Consider the following 24,858-nt stretch of genomic DNA (forward strand, 5'->3'; position numbering starts at 1 on the left):
GGTGTAGAGCAGGGGTCGGCAATGTATGGCTCTTGAGTCATATCTGGCTCTTTTGAGGGTCAGATATAGCTCTTTCTGCAGGAGCCATAAAGTCAATTTTTTTTTCAGGCATTGTTACAGGAGCGAGCACTGTGACAGGAGTGCGCACTGTGAGCACTGTACGGCTCTCACGAAATTACATTTTAAAAAATGTGGCATTTATGGCTCTCGTGGCCCAAAAGGTTGCCGACCCCTGGTGTAGAGGTAGAGGCATTGAGTATAGATTATTCTTTGACAATGAAAGGGAGGGAAAATGTGATGATACCTTAGCAAGATCAAGGGAATGGTGCTTTTTTTTCTCCCCTTCTTCTTAAGAATGGGTTTGGGGGTAGCTAGCTGACTCAATCTGTAGGAAGCCAATAAGAGAATAGATAAAAATCTGAGACTCCTCTTTTGACCCCTTTTATGATACACACCTTTTCTTATTGAAAAACATTATAGCCTTCTAGGAAAACTTTAAGTTCTTAGTAAACCAGCACTTAATGAGTTAACAGCCTTTTTTCACTCAGCAGAGTAAAGCTGCAGCTGTGGGTATATCTCTCTAACTGCTCCAGGCATCCCAAGGTCATGGAGTGGCAAGCTCAGGCAAAATAACTTTTAGATAAAGTCAGGCTCATTTTTAACCTTGAGACTGTTTCTCATCTGGCATTATCTTCTTAAAATTCTTTGTAAAACTATAACTTTATTGTGCTTTGATGTGACATAATTTGTGTTTCTGCGCAAACACGAAGTTTCGGGGGGGTTCTTTTGTGTGAAATGATATATATATATATGTATATATAATAAACTCCATGTTCTTGGAGCCAGAGCTGGAAGCATGAGGTAAAAGACAACTCCCTTGTTCTCTCCTTATTTCCTTATCAACTAAACTGTCCTTATCAGATTATCAGAGATGATAAAGAGATCTCCACATTTGGTGCCCATACAGGGACCTTGGATCGCTGGATTCAGGTAAATATTTGCTCTCCCCCTCAGACAACTCCCAAATTACGACAGTTTAGTTTCTGCCCGAAGAAGGGCAAGAAATCCAGAGTTTTCAGAACTCTCCCCTTAAGGGAAGACACTAGAAGTAAAAGAATAGATTAACAGGATGGGACACTGTGAATCAAAGGAAAGAACTCTTTTTATTGATATAACTAAGCACATCCTCAGAAAATGGGGAGTAAAAGTTAGTAAAGAACAGCTCACTAAATCTCTTGATCTTATTCAAAATTGTAGCCCGTGGATTCCCTTAGAATTTTGGCAAAAAGTTGGCAATGATTTGAAAAATTTTTATACCGAACACAGATCAGAACAATTGCCAGAAAAAATTTTATTGGCTGCTGAAAAAACAACTTTGTTATCTGGTCAGAATGCAGAGAATGAAATCTTTAAGGTTTCAGTGTTAGAATCAAAAGAGGAGTCTCAGATTTTTATCTATTCTCTTATTGGCTTCTCACATCAATGGATCGAGACCAGGCCTAGAGATGGGAAGTCCTGGGTTCAGATTTGAACTCAGATACTTCCTAGCTGTATGGCCCTGAGCAAGTCACTTAGCCCCATTGCCTTGTCCTTACCACTCTTCTGTCTTAGAACCAATACATAGTATTAATTCTAAGACAGAAGGTGAGGGTTTAAAAAAAAAAAAAGAATAAAAACCAACTTGTGGTGAGAAATTACTTATCTATTTTTTTCCAACTTGATAATCTCGCAATTTAGCATTAAATGAAGCCTTTTAAACATTTCCATATTAACACTTTTTCTGGATTATTGAGGGGAAAATTAAGAACAAACTCAAATCATCCTTCTCCCCAACATGCCCTATTTGGGTGATAGATACCCAGACATTGCTTTAATTCATGGTGCTGAGAAAGATCTACGTGGAGAAATGTTCTAGAGCCAGCTCCAACTTCGCCAAGAAAGCTGAGTGTTAAATTTTAACTGTGAATATAGCTTGGAAATTGGCAAATACTTCCTGAGTTTTTTTGATAGCAGAAACTTAATAAAGCAATGGAAAAATATAAATAATGCAGATTATATTTAGAAGTGTATCATGGGCACATTCTTTTTTAGTAGGGAGAGCCAACTGGTAAACACAGGCATACCACTATCAATATGAATCCCCAGTGTGGTCAGAGCCTCGTCAAGATCTGCAAATGATCTTGGAAGAACAAGATGAATATTCCAGAGAATAAGATGGTTGACAACTGTCCAGGGCCTTTTGTCATTTGACCAGAAGCTAGAAAGGAAAGAATAGAGGAGAAAGGGTGAATTCAACTTGGAAGTTTCTCCCCCATTTCCCTTTCCTGTCATTGATAGAAGATTAGAAATCATAGATTAGTAGTCTGGGTCTACTCTTTTCTTCCTCTCCTCATCCCTGACCTCCTCTCATCAGAGAGTACCACAGATAGTTCAGGATATACTGGAGTTCATTCTGTATTGGGCACTGGTACCCAGGTAGCCTCAAAGGAACCTCTTCTATTCTGATGCGGATATTGTATAATTTTAGCATTTTTTCAAGCAGGGATCCTGTCTCACACTCAAAATTGTGAGAGGGGTGAAGATGGGAGTGTATCTGGAGTGGGGGGAAGGCCATGTAGATAGAGCCCAGAGAAAGATTAAAAATAGGGAGAGACACCTTACCAGGGCTTTGTAGCAAAATAATTGCTTTATTTCTTTGAAACAGAAATAAATTCTTATAGTTCTTAGAGATGGATTTCATAGTCCTAAATTCAGCTCAGCCCAGCCCTTGCAACTGACCCCATCACAGATTCAGAAAGGTCTTAAGAGGGTAGATACAGGACCCTTTGTGTTCTAAATTCCACCATCCTAATACTGTCCTATCCCAGTCCATTTTGCAGTGCTCATTCAGCACAACTAGGTGTGTATCCTCTACTCGTGAAAATAGCTGGTGGCCCATCACCTCCAGCTTTCTTCCATCATCAGGAAAAGGTCTCTAGAGAGGATCAAGACACATGAAAACCATGAAAATACCAGGATCTAAGGTCTAATAGATTCGTGTTCAGACCTGGAAAAGACCTTAGAAATTATCTAACCCAACTCTCTTACTTTCTGGGTAAGGAGATGGAAGCCTGGGGAAATCAGTCAAGAGATTGCCCAAAGCCACACAAGCCATAAGTAGGATAATCAGGATTTGAACTTGGGTTCTCTGACTTTAAATGCAGTGCTTCTTCTGCCTCTTGGCCATTCAGGACACATGGATGTTGCTTATTTATATAGAGGATCATAGAGGCTTAGAATTAGGAAGGACCTCAGTGGTCACGCAGACCAATTCCTACCTAAGAATCCTCTCTGCAACATCTCCTATGAGAAGTCAGTTATCCTCCATTTAAGATCTGGACTTAAGAGGAATCAATTGCCTCCTGAGGAAGACCATTTGATTGTGGAGCACTATTTGTTGATATATTTCCCCTCAAGTCTGTGCCTCTCCAGGTTATATCATACCTCTGTTTTCCAAGGCAGAGAACATTGTTTTTTCTAAAGCGATCACTAGGAATGGAAGTTGCCCCAGTGTCCCTTGGTTATTTATGCTAAAGTCCATAGCAGCATCTTTCTGTAGTGGCATCACTGCTCAGGCTCCTGGAGTGGCTGGTTCTGGGAATAGGCCCAGAGACCAACTCTTACCTAGCAGAAGCTTCCAACTTTTTTATACTGTGATTGTTGGGACCCTCTTACCCTAGTCCAGGGTGCTGCAGTCCCAAACCATGGATTTGGAGCCCAGAAGTTCTGGCTTTCAAACATGGCTCTTATATGTGCCACCTATGTACCCTGAGCTCAGTACTTTTTTTTTCCTCTAAGGGCATCAGAGGGGATGGAAGGGTTGAAAGGCACCTCAGAGATCATCCAGTTCTATCAGTGGCTTTTTAGTTCAACTTCTGGACACATAACTAGTAACTATTAGGTGCAGAGATTTGAACCTGATTTTCTTTGAACCAAGACCAAAATTGTAATAAATGCCAACCCAACTAGGATGACCTCCAGTCTAGTTTCTCCAGAACTCAAACTGCCTATTCCTTGTGTCAGACCCCGGCTCACCTTGTAGGTAGGCACAGTTAAACTTGCTAAATGTTCTTTTGCTTTTTAGCACGACCTTTTTTAAGCCTTCAAATTGTGAGAAACTCGACACAGTGAACAACTCATATGGGGGGATCAGCACCTCTTTTTCCTCTGGATAAGCTGATAAATGTTCAATACGAGCTCCTTGACAGGTATAAATATCATAGAATGTCCCTGTACCTTCTGTGAATATAAAGGCCACTTTTTGTTTCAGAGAAGTTGAAGCAAATTGACCAAAGCGCATCTCTCCCGTCCCATCAGGTAGCTGTTGCACAGAGATGCCCCGGTACACATTTTGGCAGAATCCTGATCCTCTCAGGATTTGCACAGCTCTGGTCAGATAGAAATGGAGAGCTTTAAAATGGAATTTCTTCATATAAGCCTCCAGGGACTCACAGCATTCTCTCACTGCTTGATTAAAAGTTGGATAAATCTTATTCTCTTCCATTGTGTAGGCAATGACAGCAACTTCATATGGCTTCTCCATTCTTTTCCTGTTGGGAGTTAGCTCTTCCCATTTGATTTCTGCTTTTTCCCACAGTTTATTAAAAGTTGAATTCATCGCCCTTTCTTGAGCTAAGAGCTCTTTTGCCTTTGTCTCCATGTTCTCCTCACAGCCAACATACTGGTCACCAAAAGCATTGTGTTCAAGGCTAATGACATATTTTGGGAATTCAGCTGCTTCCTGGAAAGGAGAAGGAAGTTTCAGTTGCATTCAGAATTGCATCAGTCTCTACATATTTTTAACATTACAGCAATAATGGTTAATGGACAAAGTAATAAGACATATAAACTACCTAATGATGAAAGAGAAAATGGATCTAGTTCCCTTTATTTGTGTTTGGGTGTTTTGAGTCTGCATTCTCCTATCTTGGCCAGGCTGCAAGGGGGAGCTGCTCCCATGCTGATTGGCACTGAAGCTTTAGAAGACCCATGATGCCTACTTCCTTAACCCAACCCTCTCTCATGGGCTCACCATTGTAGTGCTGGATCTACTTTGGACACCACATTGGCTTTAGCTCTATCGCAGCTCAGGACTGTGGAGCTCCAGTGGTCCACCAGCCTCAGCCTCCCCAGTAAACAGGGTTTACAGGCAGGCTACCACTATGCTTGGATTCTTTTAGTCTTTGGAAAAACATTGGAAGCTGGAAGAACATGAAGAGATACTGAGGAAGGGTTTGGATCCACCAGAGGAATTTGCTCCGAAGCTGTCAAAAGATAAATGCTAAAAATATTTGACAATCTTTTGCAAAACTTTTATTAAGTATATGGGTCGTGGCATCCCCTCCAAAATATGAGCCTTGACCCAGAGAATGTAGAAGCATTTCTGAAATGTCCAGGTCTACTTAATCTTCAAGATTCACAGACTTTATAGAGGATTTTGTGATTATTACTGAAAATTTGTTAAGAAGTATCTTTCTATTGTTTAGCCACTAAATGACTTTATCCATGCATATATCATTCAAAAGATTTAGAAATTTAAGAGTAAGGAATGAACAATCATCTTAAAAACCAACAAAGCCCTTTGAGAATTGATGACCTTAGTACTGTGAAAAAAACCAACCCTTCAAATAGAGTTAACTTTCTCATAAATGAACCTGTGTGGCCTTATGTATAACCTAGTAAAAGTTCTTTTGTTGGGGGCAGCTGGGTAGCTCAGTGGATTGAGAGCCAGGCCTAGAGATGGGAGGTCCTAGGTTCAAATCTGGCCTCAGACACTTCCCAGTTGTGTGACCCTGGGCAAGTCACTTGACCCCTATTGCCTACCCTTACCACTCTTCTGCCTTGGGGCCAATACACAGTATTGACTCCAAGATGGAAGGTAAGGGTTAAAAAAAAAAGTTCTTTTGTGCACAACAAAGATGGCAGCCTGGAAGGTTTGGGAGCTTTCCTAAAAGATGGATACCAGAGATCAAATGTATTTACAAATAGAGGTTTGGCTGATAGTGGGACTCATTATCCCATCTACAAGCTTGAATTCTTGATTTCGAAGTGGAGTCTCACTAAAAAGTTCAAAGACTATAAGTATGGAGGAAAACTCCATATGTGGACTCACAACAATGCAGTATGCTACAGGCCAGAGAAAACTAATGTGAATGTGGGTGATCTGTTCCAAAGGCCAGATGATAATAAAACTGGAGTAATCCTGAATGGTACGGGTGGCCTGTCTGTATGATATCTAGGCAGTGGGGCTACAATCAAGTGGAAGTATAGTTGAGAGCTTGGGACTTCCACCAGATTACCAGTCTGAACTGACACCAGAGTGTCAACTTCATATATTAACCTTGTTTAATAATATGAATCTTTCTTATCTTGGTTATCTGTGGATAACTGATAACAAGAGCAGATGGTGGATGAAGGGCTAAGTGAAGTGATACTAGTCAAAAAAAAAGAATGAGTTAATGATGCTAAGAGACTCCCAGTAGCCAGAAAATATCTTATTGTTGAGACAATGGCAGAAGTTGGAGCTCTGTAATGGAGTGCTTGACTGGACTGTGATTCATTTCATTCATGGAACAACAGGAAGCAGTTAGTACTACTCAGAGTATAACACTCTTTGTCTATGAGAGCCCTGGGCAATGGCTTTGGAAATATGGCTCAAGAAAGGAAGGATCCCAGAGATAGTAATAAACAGATCTGACTAGCCCAGGATAACTTCAGATTTCTCCAGGGAGTGTTAAACTTATTCCAGTGCATGCAAAGAAAAGCTCTGACAATTCATGCTTCATATTTGGAGAACAGAAATGCTAGGAACCATTTAAAACCTATATGTATTTTTTTTTACTTCTGGAAGGAGAGACTGAGGATATAAGCCATATATCAGAAATGACTGATATTCCACACAAGCCTGCCCAACCAGCCACCATAAAGCACATAGAATGACTAATGTGTTGGACAAGTATTTTTCAATATATAGGAAGGCCTTGACAACACTGAGTTCCTCATCACTGTAGGTCTTCTGATGAAGATTAGATGCTAACTTGTTGGGAGTATTGCTAGTATAGTTTTGAGTAATGGATCTTTCATTTAAATTCCCACTTTGGAATTCTATGATTCTGTGAAGAGGCATGATCTTTCCTTCCTCCCAGGAACAACTTAGGATCCAGAAACTTAGGCTAGACATAGACAATCTTTCCTCTCACTACTGAGTGGAAGAAAAAGAGGGACTCCATCTTGAAGCAACCTTGACAATCAGGGCTGATATGATAAGTACATTTTATGAAATCAAAAGTTTGCTTTTGAAGCAAATTTCTTTAGCATGTAAACTTAGTTATGCCCAAATTAGAATGATATTATGTTATTAGATAGTTGTTATAATAATACCTATAATATTTTCCCATTATTACTTAATTTGTTCTTTAAGTTTCTAAAAATGTAGAACTGTGCTATGTCTAATCTTCTCCCTTCTCCTCTACCTGGCCATCCTATTTGTAGTCACATCGTAGCAAATGCAGGCTGTATCTTTATTTTACAGGTTTGCTGCTTCTTTTTATTCTTTTCAATTCAACTCAATGAGCATTTTATTCAGCATTTTGGTATCTTGTTTGTATATGGTCATTTACACATTCTCTGCCCATTCAAAGACTATGGCTTTCTTAAGGGCAGAGTATACTTGATATCTCCATTGTTTAGCACAGTGTCTGCCACAAAGTAGTTATTTAATAAATGCTTGTTGACTGTGTATCAGGATATAAATTAAAAAAAGGAAACTATTGCTCCTCTCAAGGGGCTGAATCTCTACCAGGGACAGAATCACAGGTTATATGGTCAACTGAGACAAGAACATAAGGTTAGAGAGCAAGAAGAATTCAAAGCCCTGAGAATGGTTAAACACAAATAGCCAAGGGACTTGTGTAGTGGGACTCTGGCACATACCTGGACTGTCTAATGTGCAGGCACTGAAGTACAGTGTTAGGGGCCCACTTCTGGGAGAGGACATCTTGTGGTGGCCTGCCACCTGTCTGTCTTTAAATCTCTCTGAGGGAGGCATAGCAACTTTCTTTGTGGTGATGTTCCAATGGAGAATGTTTTGCACATCCACAGCATGGACACCATGTTGTAGGAGGCCAATAAGAGAAACAGAGTCTCAAATAGATATTTTTATCTGGACCCCATTGAAAGCTACTCTGCTAGTCAGAGCCAGACAGGATGGGCTATCTAAGATAAAAATCTTGACTCCTCTTTTGACCCCTTTTATAATCCACACCTTTTCTTATTGGAAAAGCATTATAGACTTATTGGAAAATTTTAAGTCCTTAGCAAACCAGCGGTTAAGAGGTTAACAATTTCTCTCCAAGACTAAAGACAGAAATTAAGCAAAAAGCTGCCTGGGCTCTGAATCTGTTTCCAGACAGCCAAGGTCAAAACCTTGTCCAGCAGGGGCTATTCACCCCTGAGAAAATTATTCCCAGACTTAGCTTACTGATAAGGCGGCTAGAATTCAGCCTTGGACCTTGTTCTATTCCACCCTGAAGTCACTGAGGTTTTTTGTGATTTGATATAACATAATTTGTATTTCTGCACAACTGCAAAGTTTCTTTGTTCTTTTATGTGAAATGGGTTTTGTATACAGTATATAATAAAAACCCAAGCTCAGGCAGCAGCAGCATGAGCTGACAGAAAGATCATCTCCAGTGTCTGCTTCTTTCTTATCACCTAAACCATCCTTATCAGATTTCCTGGAAATGTTAGATAGCTTTCAACACCATGTAGTAATTGGGAACAGGTCCGAGGGCACCTTTCCCTCTCTTTTGGTCTTGTGACCCCAAATGAGGCTTGCCATTTTGGTCTTGTTTTATTTGTCCTTTTCAGTTTGAGGTAGAAAGAGTGAAGTCCTGGACATGAGAGCTTGAGTTATGGGGTTACTGAATTCCAGGAATCCAAGCTGAATGCTGCCACCATTGCAAAAAGGGAATCCTTGGGAAGATAAGGTCCTGAGACACAAGCCTAGGATCTGGGAGGTAGATTTGGAACTTGGTGGAAACAATATTGTTTAGTAACTGAGTTAAATACCTCTCCTCTCCCAAGAGAACAAAGTGATGGTGGTGGTGGTGGTGGGATTGTATTTGTTTTTGCTCTGTCTTTGAAGTAAAATATACTTTTATAAAGGTTAATCTCATTGCTAAATGGTTAAGTGAAAATGGGGAATTTGGACTCCTAAAATTGAACATTAATCAATTGAGTATTGAGCCAATAGTAATGATGAGAGATCAACCCCCACCTTCCTTTAAAGGCACCAGAGAATCTAAGGAAGAGGTGAAAATGCCACATACTTTGTCTTTAGATAGTAGGGGTAAGAATAACCATTAATATACTTGACTTAAGAGGACTTATTACAAAGATTGGGCCCTGGCATTCTTTTGCTTTCCTTGATTACTTGTGTGAGTATTCAATCATTCCCCAGCCTTTGAATCCTACTTGGTTTAATTGATCCCATAACCTGTGATCTTATCCCTCATAGAGATTAAATGCTTTGAGAGATCAACTTTTGTTGTTTTGTTTTTTAAATTGGATGCTTATCATAGTGCCTGGCATTTAGTAGGTGCTTGTAGATTGGTTGAAATCAGTTTCCATCCTTCGAATAGGAAGAGTCACTCAGACCCTTGGAGAAAGCTACAGTAGGAGACAACACTGTAATATTCATTTCTTCATCATCCTTGGTACTTCCAGATGGACAAAACCTAGTTTCTTTGCCCTTTTCTCATGGGTGTTTTCTTCTATGCTTTACATTTACTTCCTGGTTTCCTTCTGGTTGAACCTTAGGATCATTCTGTTTGCTGGAAAGAAGGCATAATGTGTGTGGGTAGCATACACCACTTACTCCAGATGTAATTAGCTGAAAGATCAGGACAGTTACGATGGAGATGACCATTATGGACTTCATATGGGGGTTTGGTTCCTGTTCAAGATCTTCCTGCCAGGTGTTTCTTCTTCTAACTTGGTCTCAGCTCTGAAACTGAAAATGAGACAAAAAAAAAAAAGCAGTCTCCTGTGTGTGCTTCTAGTCTCTAATACAAGCATCTCTGACATTTAAAGTGCTTTTCTATCTGATTCCAACCCATCTTTCCAGACTGATTTCTTATGATTTTGTCTTATGCATTTGACTCTCCAATCACAAAGACTTCCTTGACATTTTACTTCACACCTTTATGTCTTTGCACAGGCTGTGACATGAACTTCATCCCTTGAAATCCCCTGCTTCTTTCAAGACTGCCCTAAGGTACTTGCTCCACTGTGAAAAATTTCTTGACCCAGTGATTCAAGTTGTTTATGCTTCCTCTTAAATGCTTTGTCTACATTTTCTGTTAAGTTACCTCTCCAGGGTGACACAGCTATGAAATTCTCAAGCAGGATTCCAACCCAAGTTCTTCCTGACACTAAGGCTAATGCTTTATTATACTATATATAGTCTCTTTCTATATGTAAAGTATCTTGCAGATTTCAAGTTCTACTTGAATGTTGTTATTGTTGAGTTGTGTCTGACACCATGGCTCTGTGGACCATAGCACGCCAATACTGTACATGATATTTTCTTGCTATGGATACTGGAGTGGTTTGCCATTTCCTTCTTCAGTGAATTAAGACAAACAGAAGTCCATTGACTTGCTCAGAGTCAAATAGCTAATAAGTGTCTGAGGCCAGATTTGAAGTGAGTTCCTGATTCCAGAACTAGCACTCTAACTGCTGTGCCACCTAGCTGACTCAAAGGCAAACTGAGATTGAATGACTTGCCCAAGGTCACAGAGCCAGTAAGTGTCTGAGACTAGATTTGAACTCAGGTCTTCTTGATCCCAAACCCAGTACTCTATCCACTAAACCACCTAGATGCCCTTACTGAGAATATGGATTGATCAGGGAAAACTAGTACCCCTAATATGAGCCCTTGATGAGCTCCTTTCAGGACTGTTCATCCTTCTTTGGGATCTATCTGACACCCAGCTCTCACCTGTTCAAGAAGTTGTAGCATGCACAGCTACCATTCTATGGAAAAACCATCCTAGCAGGTGGGCAAAACCATATTGAGGCTAATTGACTGGCCTCAAACCCGTAGATAAATGAGGGTGGTGTCTGTCCTCAGAATGTGAAGACTACCCCTGATGGAAGAGATAGATGAGAAGAGTTTGTTCCAACAGCCTTGAAGGTGCAAGTGGGCACTACTGAGGACTTAGAGCTGGGCAGGACATTAAAAAAATCTATGTTATCCATTGTGTCTTGAGATATCACCATTCCTACTGTTTTTTTCCCTTGTCACTGAACTTGGATGACTCTGGAAGACAGTGAGTCTGACAATTTTGTGTAACTCTGTCTCACTTAATCCAATTTTTGTGAAAGTTAAAAGATGTCACCAGTGATATCATTTGGTCCTCTTCCAGTATGAAACACAACAACTGTATTTCCCACATTGCTGCTTGCTTTATTTCCTACCTCTTCCATGAATAAAGGGCCTTGCAGGAATAGAAACTGTATAGGGTAGCATGAATGGTCTGGTCTGTGGGACTAGCCCCTTGGAGGATGAACAAATATGCTATACCTTGTTTCAGTTCAAGTAACCATGAGGAAATCTCTGAAATGGCCACACCTTCCTTCTTTCCTTAGTCTGACTCTTTGGTGAACTCTTCTCTTGAGTCCCTTTTTAGCCCTGCCAAACTTCAGTCTTAGATCACTCCCATCTTCACTTTTGACGCTGGTTATTCTAAAACTTTTCATTCTTCCTCAAGTCTCTTATGACTCCCCCCCGCCCTCCAACCTTTTATCTGAGAATTTTGCCTCATATTTTACAGAAAAAAATTGAGACAATTTGCCATGAAATTTCCTTTCCTCTCTTATTCACCTTCTATCACTCAGATGCTTTCTGTCACTATTTTCTCCTTCACCCCTCTCTCAAATAAAGTGATCCTTCTCCTTGCCAAAGTCTCTACTGCGCATGTTATCCAATTCCATCCTGTTCCATTCAGCAGAGGGCTCTATCATTCTTGTTCTTTTACTAATCTTTAATTTCTTGTTGTCTGCAGGTTCCTTCCCCAATGTCTACATACTCCCATATTCAAAAACCTCTCACTTGATCTTTTCATCTGTGTTAACTCTTGTCATATATCTCTCCTTCATTTCATGGCAAAATGTCTTGAGAACGTACTACCACTTCTCTTTCCATTTTCTTTATAACTGCCTACAATCTGGCTTGTAACCTCTTCATTCAGCTGAAAATCTTCTCTCCAAAGTTACCTATGAGCTCTTAATTGCCAAATCCAAAGACTTTTTCCTCAATCTTCATTACAGACTTTGATACTGCTGATTACTCTCTCTTTCTCATTACTCTTTGTTTTTTTGGGTCTTCTTTCTCTCCTGGTTTTCCTACCTATCTGATCCTTTTTTCTCTGGATCCTCTGCTGGATCCTTTTTCAGATCACATCTACTAACCAAGGGTATTCCACATGGTTCTGTCTTAAATCTTCTCTTCTTCCCCAAAACTATTTCACTTGGTGATCTTATCAGCTTCCATAGATTTAAATATTATCTCTATGCTGAGGTTTCCAAAATTTACCTGTCTTGCCCTATCCTCTCTGTTAATTTTCAGGCTTAAATTTCTAGCTGCCAATTACACATCTTAAACTGGATGTACTGGAGACATCTTAAACTCACTATGTCCAAAACTGACCTCATTTTCTTTTACCGCAAACCCACTCCAGCCTCCTGCTTTCCCTATTATTGTTTTTCTAAAACAAAAAACAAAAAAACAAACAAAAAAAACCTCTTACTTTCTGCCTTAGAATCAACATTATATATTGATTCTAAAGCAGAAGAGTGGTAAGGGCCAGGCAAATAGGGGTTAAGTGACTTAGCCAGGGCCACACAGTGTCTGAGACAAGATTTGAAGATAGGACCTCCTGGTTCTAGGCCTGACAATAAGTCATTTAGCTGTGCCCCCCTCCCAATTCCCTCCCCACCCCATTGTTAAAGGCAAAACTATCCATCCAGTCTCTCAAGCTCACAACCTAGATAATACCCTTGAGTCCCCACTATCTCTCCCTATCCCATGCCCAATCTGTTGCCAAATTCTATCTATTTCACCTTTTCAATACCTCTTTATACACCCACTTCTGTCCTCTGAAATTGCCACCACTCTGATACCAGCCCTCACCTCGTCTAAAGTTTCTTCTTACTCAAATTTATCATTCATTTGGCAACCAAGGAAATTGTCCTAGTGTCATTCTCCTACTCAATAAACCCTAGTGGCTCCCTATTGCTTTCAGGATCAAACGCAAAATCTTCTGTTTGACATTTAGAGCCTTTCATAACCTAGTTCCCCCTCCTATTTTTCTAGGTTTCTTACATTTTCCCCCCTACCACATATTCTTTGATCAAGTGACAGTGACCTCCTTGCTGTTTTATGAACGAATTACTCTATCTCTTAACTCCAGGCTTTTTCTCTGACTGTCTCCCAAGTCTGGGATGCTCCTCCTTCATATCTCTGTGTATTTGCTTTTCTGGATTCTTTTAAATACCAACTAAAATTCTATCTTCTTTAAGAAATCTTTTCCAATCCCTCTTAAATCTAGCATCAACCCTTTATTGAATAATTTAGATTTATTTTATTTTATAAATGGCTTGTTTGTAGGTAGATGTTTTCACATTATCTTCTCTATTAGAATGAGAAAATCTCTAGGTCTAGGATTATCTGTTGACTTTTTTTCAACTCCCAGCATTAATATAGAGGCTGGCACATACTGGTGCTTAATAAATGCTTATTGACTAATTGAATAAAAATAATAAGAGAAGATAAGATGTAATTGGTTTTTAAGGCAAAACTCAAAGAAAAACCACCAGAGAGACTGGAGATAAAAAAAGAGTAAGCAGAAAAGAGAATCACTCAATGGAAAAATTCTACAGAATGAAAGTGATTTGAAATAAAACAATTTTCAAGCTCCAGGTAAGAAAGATCATTTTGTCACAACAAGAAGGACACCCTAAGAAATAATAATGAAATAACTATAAGAAACTCCAGAATGTTTCTGAAAATCAACATATAATTAATGGAAGGGGTGCAGATTGATATTAGAGGTCTGAAAGGAGAATTTTAAAAGTTAATAACAATTAGAGGAAACAATGGAAATCTCTTCAAAACAACAGATTTTCTGAAAAATAAGTCAGCAGATTTGGAACTCAAAAAATACATGGAATAGAATAAAAGCAAAAGAAAAGTTGGAAGAAATGAGATTTCTATAAGACAAGTTAATTAACTTTAAATAGAAAATGTGCCAATACAATCTGAGAATTACCAATATTCCAGACATAAATGATGTAATAAAAAGTATGAGCATCATCCCTTAGGAATTTATACAGTAAAATTACACAGAAAAATTGGAAACAGAAGATTAGGCCCTAAGCAATGTAATCTATAGATTGCCAGCAGGGAGAAACCTCAAATTCAATGCACCTAGAAATGTTATAGCCAAAGCACTGGAACTTTAACTTTGAATAACAAATCTTCATCTGTCCAGGGTGAATCCTTTTATAAGCCAAGAAAAAAATCTGAATCACTTAAGAGCATAATGTATAAAGCCAGCTAGGTGGCTCAGTGAATAGAATACCAGACCCAGGGTTAGACCAGGCCTCAGACACTTTCTAGCTTTGTGACTCTTGGCAAGTCACTTAACTGTCATGGCCTTTAGTTTCCTCAGCTGCAAAATGGGAATAATAATAGCACCTCTCTCCCAGGAATTTGAGGATAGATTGAGATTTTGCAAAATGTTTTGTAAACCTTAAGGTACTATATAAATACTAGCTATTATTATTATTCAGTAAGCTCCAGTGGCTCAATATCACCTCTAATATTAAATATAAAGGCTTCTTTGTCATTTAAATCCTTTTAGAATTCAGTTTCCAACGTCATTTTACAAACTTATTATATATAGATTTGTCCCCTTCATGCTCTCTAATTATACTGTTATTGGTTTTTTTATTATTTTATTATTCCTCATGCATGACTCTTTTTCTTTTTATCTTATGCCTCTACTCTTTGTGTTTTTTTTGGGGGGGGGATTTGCCTTATATCTGAAATCCTGGTCCTCCTTCCCCATGCCCTTACCCCTCATCCATTAGCATGCTTAGTCTCTTTTGAGAATCAATTCAAGGATGCCTCATTCCACAGGAGTTCCCCTCTCTAAGGAGAGAAAGCTGGCAGGCTGCTATTCTCTTGCTGAGCACTGCCCCTGGAGAAGAGCTCTGGCTAGGGTTCCCCTTGCTTGCAGGGAGTTGGGTATCCTGGAGCAGTGCTTAGGTTCTGAACGTCTAGGTGTGGACCCTGTACAGGGAAAACCATGGAAGTATTGCTGAGAATCTGATGAATAGTCCATACACCAGAGATTAACGCTGACCAATATTCTAAGTTATCACTTTAAGAGGGTGATCTTTCACCCGGAAAAATGAGAGCAAATAAATGACACTGAAATGAATGAAACTGAGGTACCTGCCTTTGTGCTTAAGCTCAATAGTTTGGTCAAACAGACTGTCATGTTTTCTGTGCTCGACATTGCATTTTAGTAGGGGACACAGGTTGGCCTTGTGACCTCAGAGTTTCAGTTTTCTCTGATATCATGGGACTTTAGAAATAACCTGAGGATTCCTTTCAGGAGCAAGGGGAACTGATACCTGAATTTCTGTGTGGTCCTGGGTTTGGCCAATGAATTTACCTTCACTTTGCTGGCATATTGATACAAAAAAAGGCAAAGGCCATCAGACTGGTGAATCATGCTATGCTCCAGAACCAGGAGAGTACCCAGCTCCTGGAGTTGGCCAGAGAGATTCGTCATAGTCACTTATCTCAGTGAAAATGAGAAAAGTGGCCATTTACTTTGACAGAGAGATGAAGGCAGATATAACATTCGATGATTAATGAAGGGACATCCTGTGAGGTGACCAGTATGTCCTACCCTATCATAGATTAGAAAGCCTTCTAGCCTTCCTGGAGAAGTGGTTGCTCCACTTTGCTGGTAAGTGACTCTTGGGCAACCTCTGGGATTGGGTGCCTGAGACCCTGGCAATCTAAGGCAGGATCAAGGGAAGAAACCAGCTCCTAATAAGTCTGGTCTTTACTTCTTTCTAAAATCCTTCACTTTGGTGATTTAAAAAAATGGACTCAGCTCATTATTACCTTCTAAATGAAAAGTTTCCTCATTTCTCCTCATGTTTTCATTGTTTTCCTCTCCAAATACCTTGAACCTATTCACACACACACATGCAAATATATAAAGATGCATGCACACACAAACTTATTCTTTCCTGGGACAGAATGTAGTTTTCTTGAGGACACTGCTTCAGCTTTGTCTTTGTATTTCTGGTGCCTGTCCCATAGTAGAGGCTTGATAAATGCTTGTTCATTGAATGATTGCTTAAACAATCCAGCAAAATTGAACTTGTCCATTGATGAAAAAAGATGGGTTTCCAAGAAATGGGACTAATTAAATTTTTTTAAAGATCCTTTAACTTCTGTCTTAGAATTGGTAGTAAGTATTCATTCTAAGGTAGAAGAGCAATAAAGGCTAGGCAATTAGTCTAAATGACTTGTCTTGATTTAATCTGTTTGTCATTGAGATAACAAGTAGAGAATATTTAAGGTCAACTTTTCATAAGGGTAATCAAAGAAATATAACTAAGAGGACGCAAAGAGAAGAGTGGACAGTAATTGAATTCCTATTTTTAAAAATGGAGTATCACAGATGAAGGACAACCAGATAATGAAGTGGAGAGATGGGTTTTCCCACTAGAGTATAAGCTCCTTGAGGACAGGCATTATTTCTTTTTTACTTCTCTTTGTATCCCTAGCACTGAGGACAGAGTCTGGCACATAGGATTTACCAAATGATTATTGCTGGGGCAGCTGGGTAGCTCAGTGGATTGAGAGCCAGGCCTAAAAATGGGAGGTCCTAGGTTCAAATCCGGCCTCAGACACTTCCCAGCTGTGTGACCCTGGGCAAGTCACTTGACCCCCATTGCCTACCCTTACCAATCTTCCACCTATAAGTCAATACACAGAAGTTAAGGGTTTAAAATTAAAAAAAAAATGATTGTTGCTTCCCTTCCTGGAGGAGGAAGGATTATCTAGATTCACCCCCATAAATGAAATGAGCAAACTTGAACAAGCACTTCCCCTTTACATAAGTAGAGTTCATTCAAGGGAAGGTCCTTAAAAGTAAATAGTATTATTGTAAGAAAAAAAAAAGAACCTGGGATCTTCGATCTTGTTTTAAAAAATTTTCTTTTGGTGGATGTTATTTCAATATAATTGGTTTCCTTCATAATCTTATATGTTTTATTTTATCCATTTAAAATTGTATTTCTGGGATCCATGACACAAAAGAGGTTTGGGATCTTTTTTGTAGCATCTGAATGGAATGGAAAGAGGTTAGAATTAAATAGATTTATGGATAAATCGAAAAGGAACCTTGGGGAGTGTCTGGAACATCCATCAGGACTTTGGGAAAATAGAGGTAGATAACTCAGCCCAGCTTCTGAATTCAATGTCCTTTCTACCATATCTTTTACTTTATCCATCAGTTAGCATCATTGGAATTTGTCTTATATACAAAATGCTTTTAAAAGGGGAGAATGTGAGGGACTGACACTGGAGGAGATTTGAGATGCCAAATAGAGAAACTGAGTCAGGAAAAATGTAATTAGAATTTTATTTGGACAAATCAAAGGACTCATGAGATAGGATCCCACATGTATTTGATACAAGGAGGCCTGTCTTGCTTGATTTACATAGGGCTTATAAAGGGAAAACCCCCAAAAGTTTGGATAAGGAATGCAGGGTGATGATTTTTTTGGACACAGGATGGGGCAAATATGGGGAGAGTATATAAAAAGTTGAGAGGCATACTATTTTCTTGGAAAAGGGGAACCAGTAGGGAAAAGGGGAGAGCACTTAAAAAAAGCCTGAGTGGGGTGTAAGAGTCTGATGCATTAGCATATTCTGAATGCACTAAAATTCTGAGAGGTCTTGAAAGGGTTACAAAAATTATCTTCAGAGGAGACATATCCCTGCTTCACCTGAACAAGGGAGAGGAGAAGGAGGTTTTTTTTCTTTTTGTAGGAGATGGGGAAATCTCTAATCTTGTTTGATCGTCAACTGAATTTTGTTCTTGTGGAAGAAACACTTTGAAGGATTTTCATGGTTTTTCCTTTTTAAGGTAACTCTTCTCTGAAAGCATTCCTCTATTAAAAATAATCAATTTGCCAAAACTGGATTCATGGCAGAAATGCAGGATGTTTTAACTTTAGAAAAACAATTAATGAATTACATAAATCAACAAAATGACAAAAACATATTGTTATATTGCTGGATACAGAAAAAGTCTTTTGTAAAATTAATCATATGTGCTAAAAACTAAAAGATTTTACCCAGTTGAATTGCTTATCAACTCAGAAAGGAGGGAGGAAAGAGGGGAGGGAAAGAACATGAATCATGTAACCATGGGAAAATTTCCTTAATTAATTTAAAAAAGAATAGAAAACAAACCAAAAAAAACCTAAATGCTTTTAATTTTTAAAGATTAAAAATTTGGGAAAGGTACTCACTAATTGACAAAAACTGATAGGAAAACTGGGCAGTAGTCTAACAGAAATTTCGTTTACACCAACACCTTGAACCATACAGCAAGATAAGTTTTGAATGGATACATGAAGGTCAAACCATAGGCAAGTTAGAGAAACAAGAAAGAAACTACTTTTCAGATCTGTGCATAGAGGAAGAGTTAATGACTAAACAAGCAATAAAGATGATCAGAAGTGATTAAATGATCAATTCTGATTATATAAATTAAAAAAAAGATGTTGCACAAATCAATCTAATACAACTATAATCATAGCCAGAAAAAAACATTTAGAGCAAGTTTCTCTAATAAATGACTCATATTCAAGATCTCAAAAGAATTCATTCAAAGCATCAAATTAGAGTGACTTCAAAAGACTGATGATGAAATATACTTCTCACCTCTTGACTGAAACGTATTGAATTTGAGATGTATAATGAGACTTACATTGTCAGACATGGCTAATGTTTTAATTTGTTTTGCCGGACTATACATGCTTGTTCAATAGAGGATTTCTACTTGGGCAGGGTAGGATAGATCAGTGGATTAGTGAGTAGTCAATATGAAATCAGTATAAAAAAAGAAACACCAGTGAAACATTTTTTTGTGTGCAGAAAACAAAAAAAGTACAGGAGACACAAATAGAATAGCCACGTGACTATCTGGTTAAGTTTAAATGCATATACATACATACACATATATATATATATATTTTTTTTTTTGTAAAAGCAAGTTGTGCAAAAAAGCAGCTTACAGTTTCTTATAAAAGATTCTTGGTGGGGGGGGGCAGCTGGGTAGCTCAGTGGATTGAGAGTCAGACCTAGAGACGGGAGGTCCTAGGTTCAAATCCAGCCTCAGACACTTCCCAGCTGCGTGACACTGGGCAAGTCACTTGACCCCCATTGCCTACCCTTACCACTCTTCTACCAAGGAGCCAATACACAGAAGTTAAGGGTTTAAAAAAAAATAAAAGATTCTTGGTCTATTTATTTATTTATTTTTTTACATTGCAATGTTTTGTTTCTTGATTGTGAAGTCCACAATGAAAAAAGTAAGTGAAAGTAAAGTAATGGTAATGAAGGAGCCTGGCATTTCTAGGTCTCATGTCATATTACGAAGCAGAAATTATGAAAACTATCTACTACCAGAAAAAATGGAAAAGTTCATCAGTGAAATAGTTGAAATAAGCAAAACCTAGAGAAAAAGAGAAAAAGGAACACAGCCTCTTTCTTGAAGAGAGACTCCTTCATGAGGGGCTTTTTTTTTTTTTCTGGAAAAAAGCTGCTAGTAAGGGGCTGCTAGGTGGCATTGTAGATAGTGTGGCAGGACTTGGAAGGACCCGGGTTCAAATCTTTTCCTCAGAAACTTCCTACTTGTATAACCCTGCACAAGTCATTTAATCCCATTTGCCTAGTCCTTGCCCTTCTGTCTTAGAGTAGTTAGTAGGACAGAAAGTGAGGGTTAAAAAAAATTTTTTTTTTAAATTTTTAAGAAGCTGCTCTGAAACACAGAAGGTAGTTCAGTGGGAATCTGGAATAGACAATATCTTATAAAATATGTCAAAATAAATTCCAAATGTATTAGCAATCTAAAAATGGGGTCATGCCATTAAGGAAAATAAAGGAAAATGGAACATCATATTTTTCACAACAGATTCCAGGTAAAAAACAAAATTAATCAGTGATATCATCCAAGTAAGCTAGAGGAAAAGAAATGCAACTTCCTCTCACTTGAGAAACTCAAGAACAGAGACTTCTCAATGAGGGACTCTTTTTTTTTTTGGATAAAAGCTGCTTGGAAACATGGAAGGCACTTTGGCATGAATCAAGCAGGGACCAAATATCTTATAAAATGTACCATAACAAATTTTCAAATGGACCAGCAATCCAAATAGAGGATAGACCAAGAGACTTTTGGGAAACCCTGTTTAAAAGGTCAGATTATATTAAGAAGATTGAAGGAGAATGGAACATTGCATCTTTCACAACAGATTTCAGGTCAAAAGTGATGACTAGGGTTGCCTCTAGAAGACCTTGCAGGTCAGAATATACTTCTTTATTTCTATTAAGAAACAAGAAATTACAAGCACATGTTACTTATGCTGCAAATGGAAAAGATTTTTTAGATTTTATGGTTTTGCTTACCTGTTTTCTATGGGAAGGTCCTCTAGTGCTCTTGTGTATTATGAAGAGATCAGAGTGCTACAAAGAAATGAATCAATTTTAGAAGGGGATTAAAGGGGAAAATAGCATAGAGCTACCTTGTGCGGAGTGAAGGGAAAGGCAAGCTGTGTCTCCTTTTTAACTGAGACAAAGCATTAACTTTTAGTTTCAGAATGAAGTAGATGGGGTCAGGAGAAATTTGGAAAATAAGGGAAATACTTGAGTTTCAGAATTGGTAGAAAGACAGCAAAAGATTCTCTTTATTTCACCCCTCTTGTCCCTAGGTCAGGGTTGTCTTCCACACTTAGATTTTTGACCATTGATCTATGCTGAGAACTGTCTACCTTCTGACCTGGCCTCAAATGTTGTCATCTTTTTGTTTTTTAAACACTTACCTTCTGTCTTAGAGTCAATATTATTATTTCTAATATATTGGTTCCAAGCAGAAGAACAGTTAAGGGCTAGGCAACAGGGATAAAGTGACTTGCCCAGGGTCACACAGCTAGGAAGTGTCTAAAGATAGCTTTGAGCCTAGGACTTCCCTTCTCAAGGCCTAGTTCTCTATCCACTGAGCCCCCTACTTGTCCCAAAATGTTGTCACTTTTCTAGTGTCCATCCTGCCATTCCTTGGACATTTGCCACATTTGACATGGAAACAGGAGTCCTCTCTTGACAATGTATCTCTTCTTGTTTCCCCTTACTCTTTTTTTTTTTCAAACCCCTTACCTTCCACCTTAGAATCAATGCTATGTATTGGTTCCAAGGCAGAAGAGTGGTAAGGGGTAGGCAATGGGAGTTTAGTGACTTGCCCAGGATGACACAGCCTGGAAGTGATTGAGGCCAGATTTGAACTCAAGACTTCCCAACTCTCTAGGCTTGGCTCTCAATCCACTGAGCTACCAAGATGCCCCCTTCTCCTTACTCTTTTTTTTTTTTTAATTTTAAACCCTTAACTTCTGTGTATTGACTTATAGGTAGAAGATTGGTAAGGGTAGGCAATGGGGGTCAAGTGACTTGCCCAGGGTCACACAGCTGGGAAGTGTCTGAGGCCAGATTTGAACCTAGGACCTCCTGTCTCTAGGCCTGGCTCTCAATCCACTGAGCTACCCAGCTGCCCCCTTCTCCTTACTCTTAATACAATGCTGCTATCCTGAGGTCCAGACTCAGTTTCCTTGTAGCCCTCCGCTTCATAGAAAACCAAGTTGAAAAGCTTGGTATCCTCTTGGACTCTTTTCTCCTGATTGTCATTGTATATGTGAGCAGTCATCAAATGCTATGAGACCTGGAGTTAAAGAAACAGATGCAAAAAAGAGGAGGAGCTATTTTCTGGGGAAAGGTAATGGTTTTAAATTGCTGGAAGAAGATTGGCTTTTTAGAGATTCTGAGTATAAGGTGCAAGTGGGAATGGACGAATGAAAGAAAAAGTACTCAACTAAGTATTGGAGATACACATTAAGAGATCCTTGTTCTCAAAGAACTACTTGATTGATAACAGACCTACTTGATTAGTGGAGGCATACTGCTGAGTTCAAGGAATATTAATATAGTCCAGCTTGTCTGGGTGGTATAGTTCATGACTAGGATCATAAGATCTTCAGTTGTGGTAAGCTTAGAGGTCATCTAGCCCAATTTCCTCATTTTATAGATAAAGAACTGAACTTGCATAATGGAAGATAAGTGACTTCCCAATGGTTCCCCAAATCACAAAGCTTCATTTGAACCCAGGTCTTCTAACTTTAAACCCAGCATTCTTTCCACTCTCTGTGATAGGGACAGAATCTGATTTCATTGCTATTGGGAACTTCTGATGAAGATGTTCTTTCCACTAATTCAAGACAATACCTTCTCTGCAACTTAGTTTTAGAGTTGCCTAGAATGTTGAGTAATTATTTGACTTGGCCAATGCTTTTGAATTGTCTTTCTTATGGGGTTGTTGAGAAGAAAGCAATTTGTAAACCTTCGAGTATTTAGAAAGTACCTATAATTGCAGCGGGTGCACCTAGGCATTGTTCTGGATTCTTTTTATCCCACTGATGAGGCCCTTATTCTGCCATGAAAGATGTCTCTCTATGTAAGATGTGAAGTTCCCTTGAAAAGACTTGTTCTAGGCACTTGTTGGCTCATATTCGTGATGACTGACTAGTTGGGAACGGTTCAGGGATAGCTCATACACCTGACCTACAGCCTTGAGGACTGTTCTTGAAATAGATTCTAGAGAAAACATGTCTGGAGACAAAGAGAAAAAGAGTGGGCAGATCAGATACAAGAGAGGTAGGTTAGACAAACATGAACTATATTCACCAGAAGAAATTCTCCCCCCTCAATTTTGCCTCTATAGAAAGCTGGGTACTCCAAGGCAGTAGTCTCCAGACTTTTTTGATCATGCCATGTTGAATTTGATCCATTATCAATGAATGACTCTTTGAGTCCTGCCATCCAACCAGATCTGAGTCCATTTAATTAAATCTAGTTCACATCTTTCCAGCTTCTTGATATGAGATACTTTATTAAGAGCTTTGTTAAAATTTAAGTAAACTTTATCTATAGCATTGCTCACATCTATTACTTTAGTAATCCTGAAAGTTAAATGAAATAATGTGGCATAATTTATTCTTTTTTTAAACCCTTAACTTCTGTGTATTGGCTTATAGGTGGAAGAGTGGTAAGGGTGGGCAATGGGGGTCAAGTGACTTGCCCAGGGTCACACAGCTGGGAAATGTCTGAAGCCAGATTTGAACCTAGGACCTCCTGTCTCTAGGCCTGACTCTCAATCTACTGAGCTACCTAGCTGCCCCCTGGCATAATTTATTCTTTTTTTTATTTTTATAACATTTAAAAAAAATTTTTAAACCCTTGACTTCTGTATATTGACTTATAGGTGGAAGATTGGTAAGGGTAGGCAATGGGGGTCAAGTGACTTGCCCAGGGTCACACAGCTGGGAAGTGGCTGAGGCTGGGTTTGAACCTAGGACCTCCTGTCTCTAGGCCTGGCTCTCAATCCACTGAGCTACCCAGCTGCCCCCCCTGGCATAATTTATTCTTGATGAAGCCATCCTGGCTTTTGATAATCATTGCTTTCCTTCCTAGATGTTCACCAACAATTTCTTTAGTGATCTGAGAATTTTTCTGGAAATTGAAAAATGAAACTCTATGTTGCATAGTTTACACATTCTGATTTCTTAGTTTTGAAAATTGGGATAGCACTTGCTCTTCTCCAAACTTGACATGTGTGGGGAACAGAGATAGCATGGACTCCTTTCAGAAAAGTACATCACGCTGATGAGATAAGAAGTGAGGTGTAGAAACTGAACCTAAAGAATAGTATATAACCTTCTCCTCCTCTGATTGGTTGAAGAAAAACATTACGCAGATAAGTAGGACTGAAAATGTGCTTTACTCTGATAGTTTAGGACCAAATGAATATTTAGTATGATTAGGTATTGCGGGCCTGCGTTCTGATTAGCTAACTTCCATGTATAGATTGTAAGTCTCTAGTGACCAGCCTTTGGCGAATGAGGGGAGGGACCATTTTTTGTGTCAGAGAACAGGATAAAAGGAAGCTGTGAGCCCGAATATTTCATGCTCATTGACTATAACACTAACACTGATTTGTGAGCACCCATTCCGTAGAGAAAGAAATAAAAGAGCTGGCACCTAAAGGAGCTTCTACCATTCTACAAGAGTGTCTGAAGATTTATTTGAGTTAGTGGTTGCCCCACTCAGCATGCTTCCCATTTCTTACAGTCTTTCATTATTACTGACAGTAGCTCAAAAATCACATCTGTCAGCTGAGGTTAAAGTTCATCTGGTCATGGTTCCTAGAATCCTTCAAGGGTATTGGCCAATTCTCTCTACTGAGAGGATTGAGACATCTTGGGAGAAGACATCAAACTGAAAGTAAAGATATTTGTAGCTTGTTAAGGAAGTCTCCTATATTACTGAGAGCAGTTTCACCCACCTAGGGTACAGACTATTTTGTAACATTTCAGGGTCAATTAGAACACTCAGTC

General features: G+C 38.9%; 1 protein-coding gene across 1 annotated transcript; it reads right to left on the minus strand.

Annotated features, from left to right (window-relative positions):
- Positions 1 to 2,081: 2,081 nt before the first annotated feature.
- Positions 2,082 to 9,979, minus strand: LOC123238770 (ecto-ADP-ribosyltransferase 5-like). Its single transcript, XM_044665980.1, has 3 exons — positions 9,917 to 9,979; positions 4,075 to 4,780; positions 2,082 to 2,257 (listed from the first exon to the last, which is right to left on the minus strand). Exons 1-3 carry the CDS (start codon positions 9,977 to 9,979, stop codon positions 2,151 to 2,153), a joined length of 876 nt encoding a protein of 291 aa, XP_044521915.1. The 3' UTR covers positions 2,082 to 2,150.
- Between the last annotated feature and the right edge of the window lie 14,879 nt (positions 9,980 to 24,858).

The sequence above is a fragment of the Gracilinanus agilis genome, chromosome 3, assembly GCF_016433145.1.
Source record: "Gracilinanus agilis isolate LMUSP501 chromosome 3, AgileGrace, whole genome shotgun sequence".
Taxonomy (NCBI): Eukaryota; Metazoa; Chordata; class Mammalia; order Didelphimorphia; family Didelphidae; genus Gracilinanus; species Gracilinanus agilis.

Coding starts and splice junctions, on each gene's coding strand:
- LOC123238770 (XM_044665980.1), bottom strand. CDS start 9,979: ATGAAGTCCATAATGGTCATCTCCATCGTAACTGTCCTGATCTTTCAG. Junction 4,781..9,916: donor TTCAGCTAATTACATCTGGA/GTAAGTGGTGTA, acceptor TCTCCTTTCCAG/GAAGCAGCTGAATTCCCAAA. Junction 2,258..4,074: donor TAACTGTGCCTACCTACAAG/GTGAGCCGGGGT, acceptor TTTCCTTTCTAG/CTTCTGGTCAAATGACAAAA.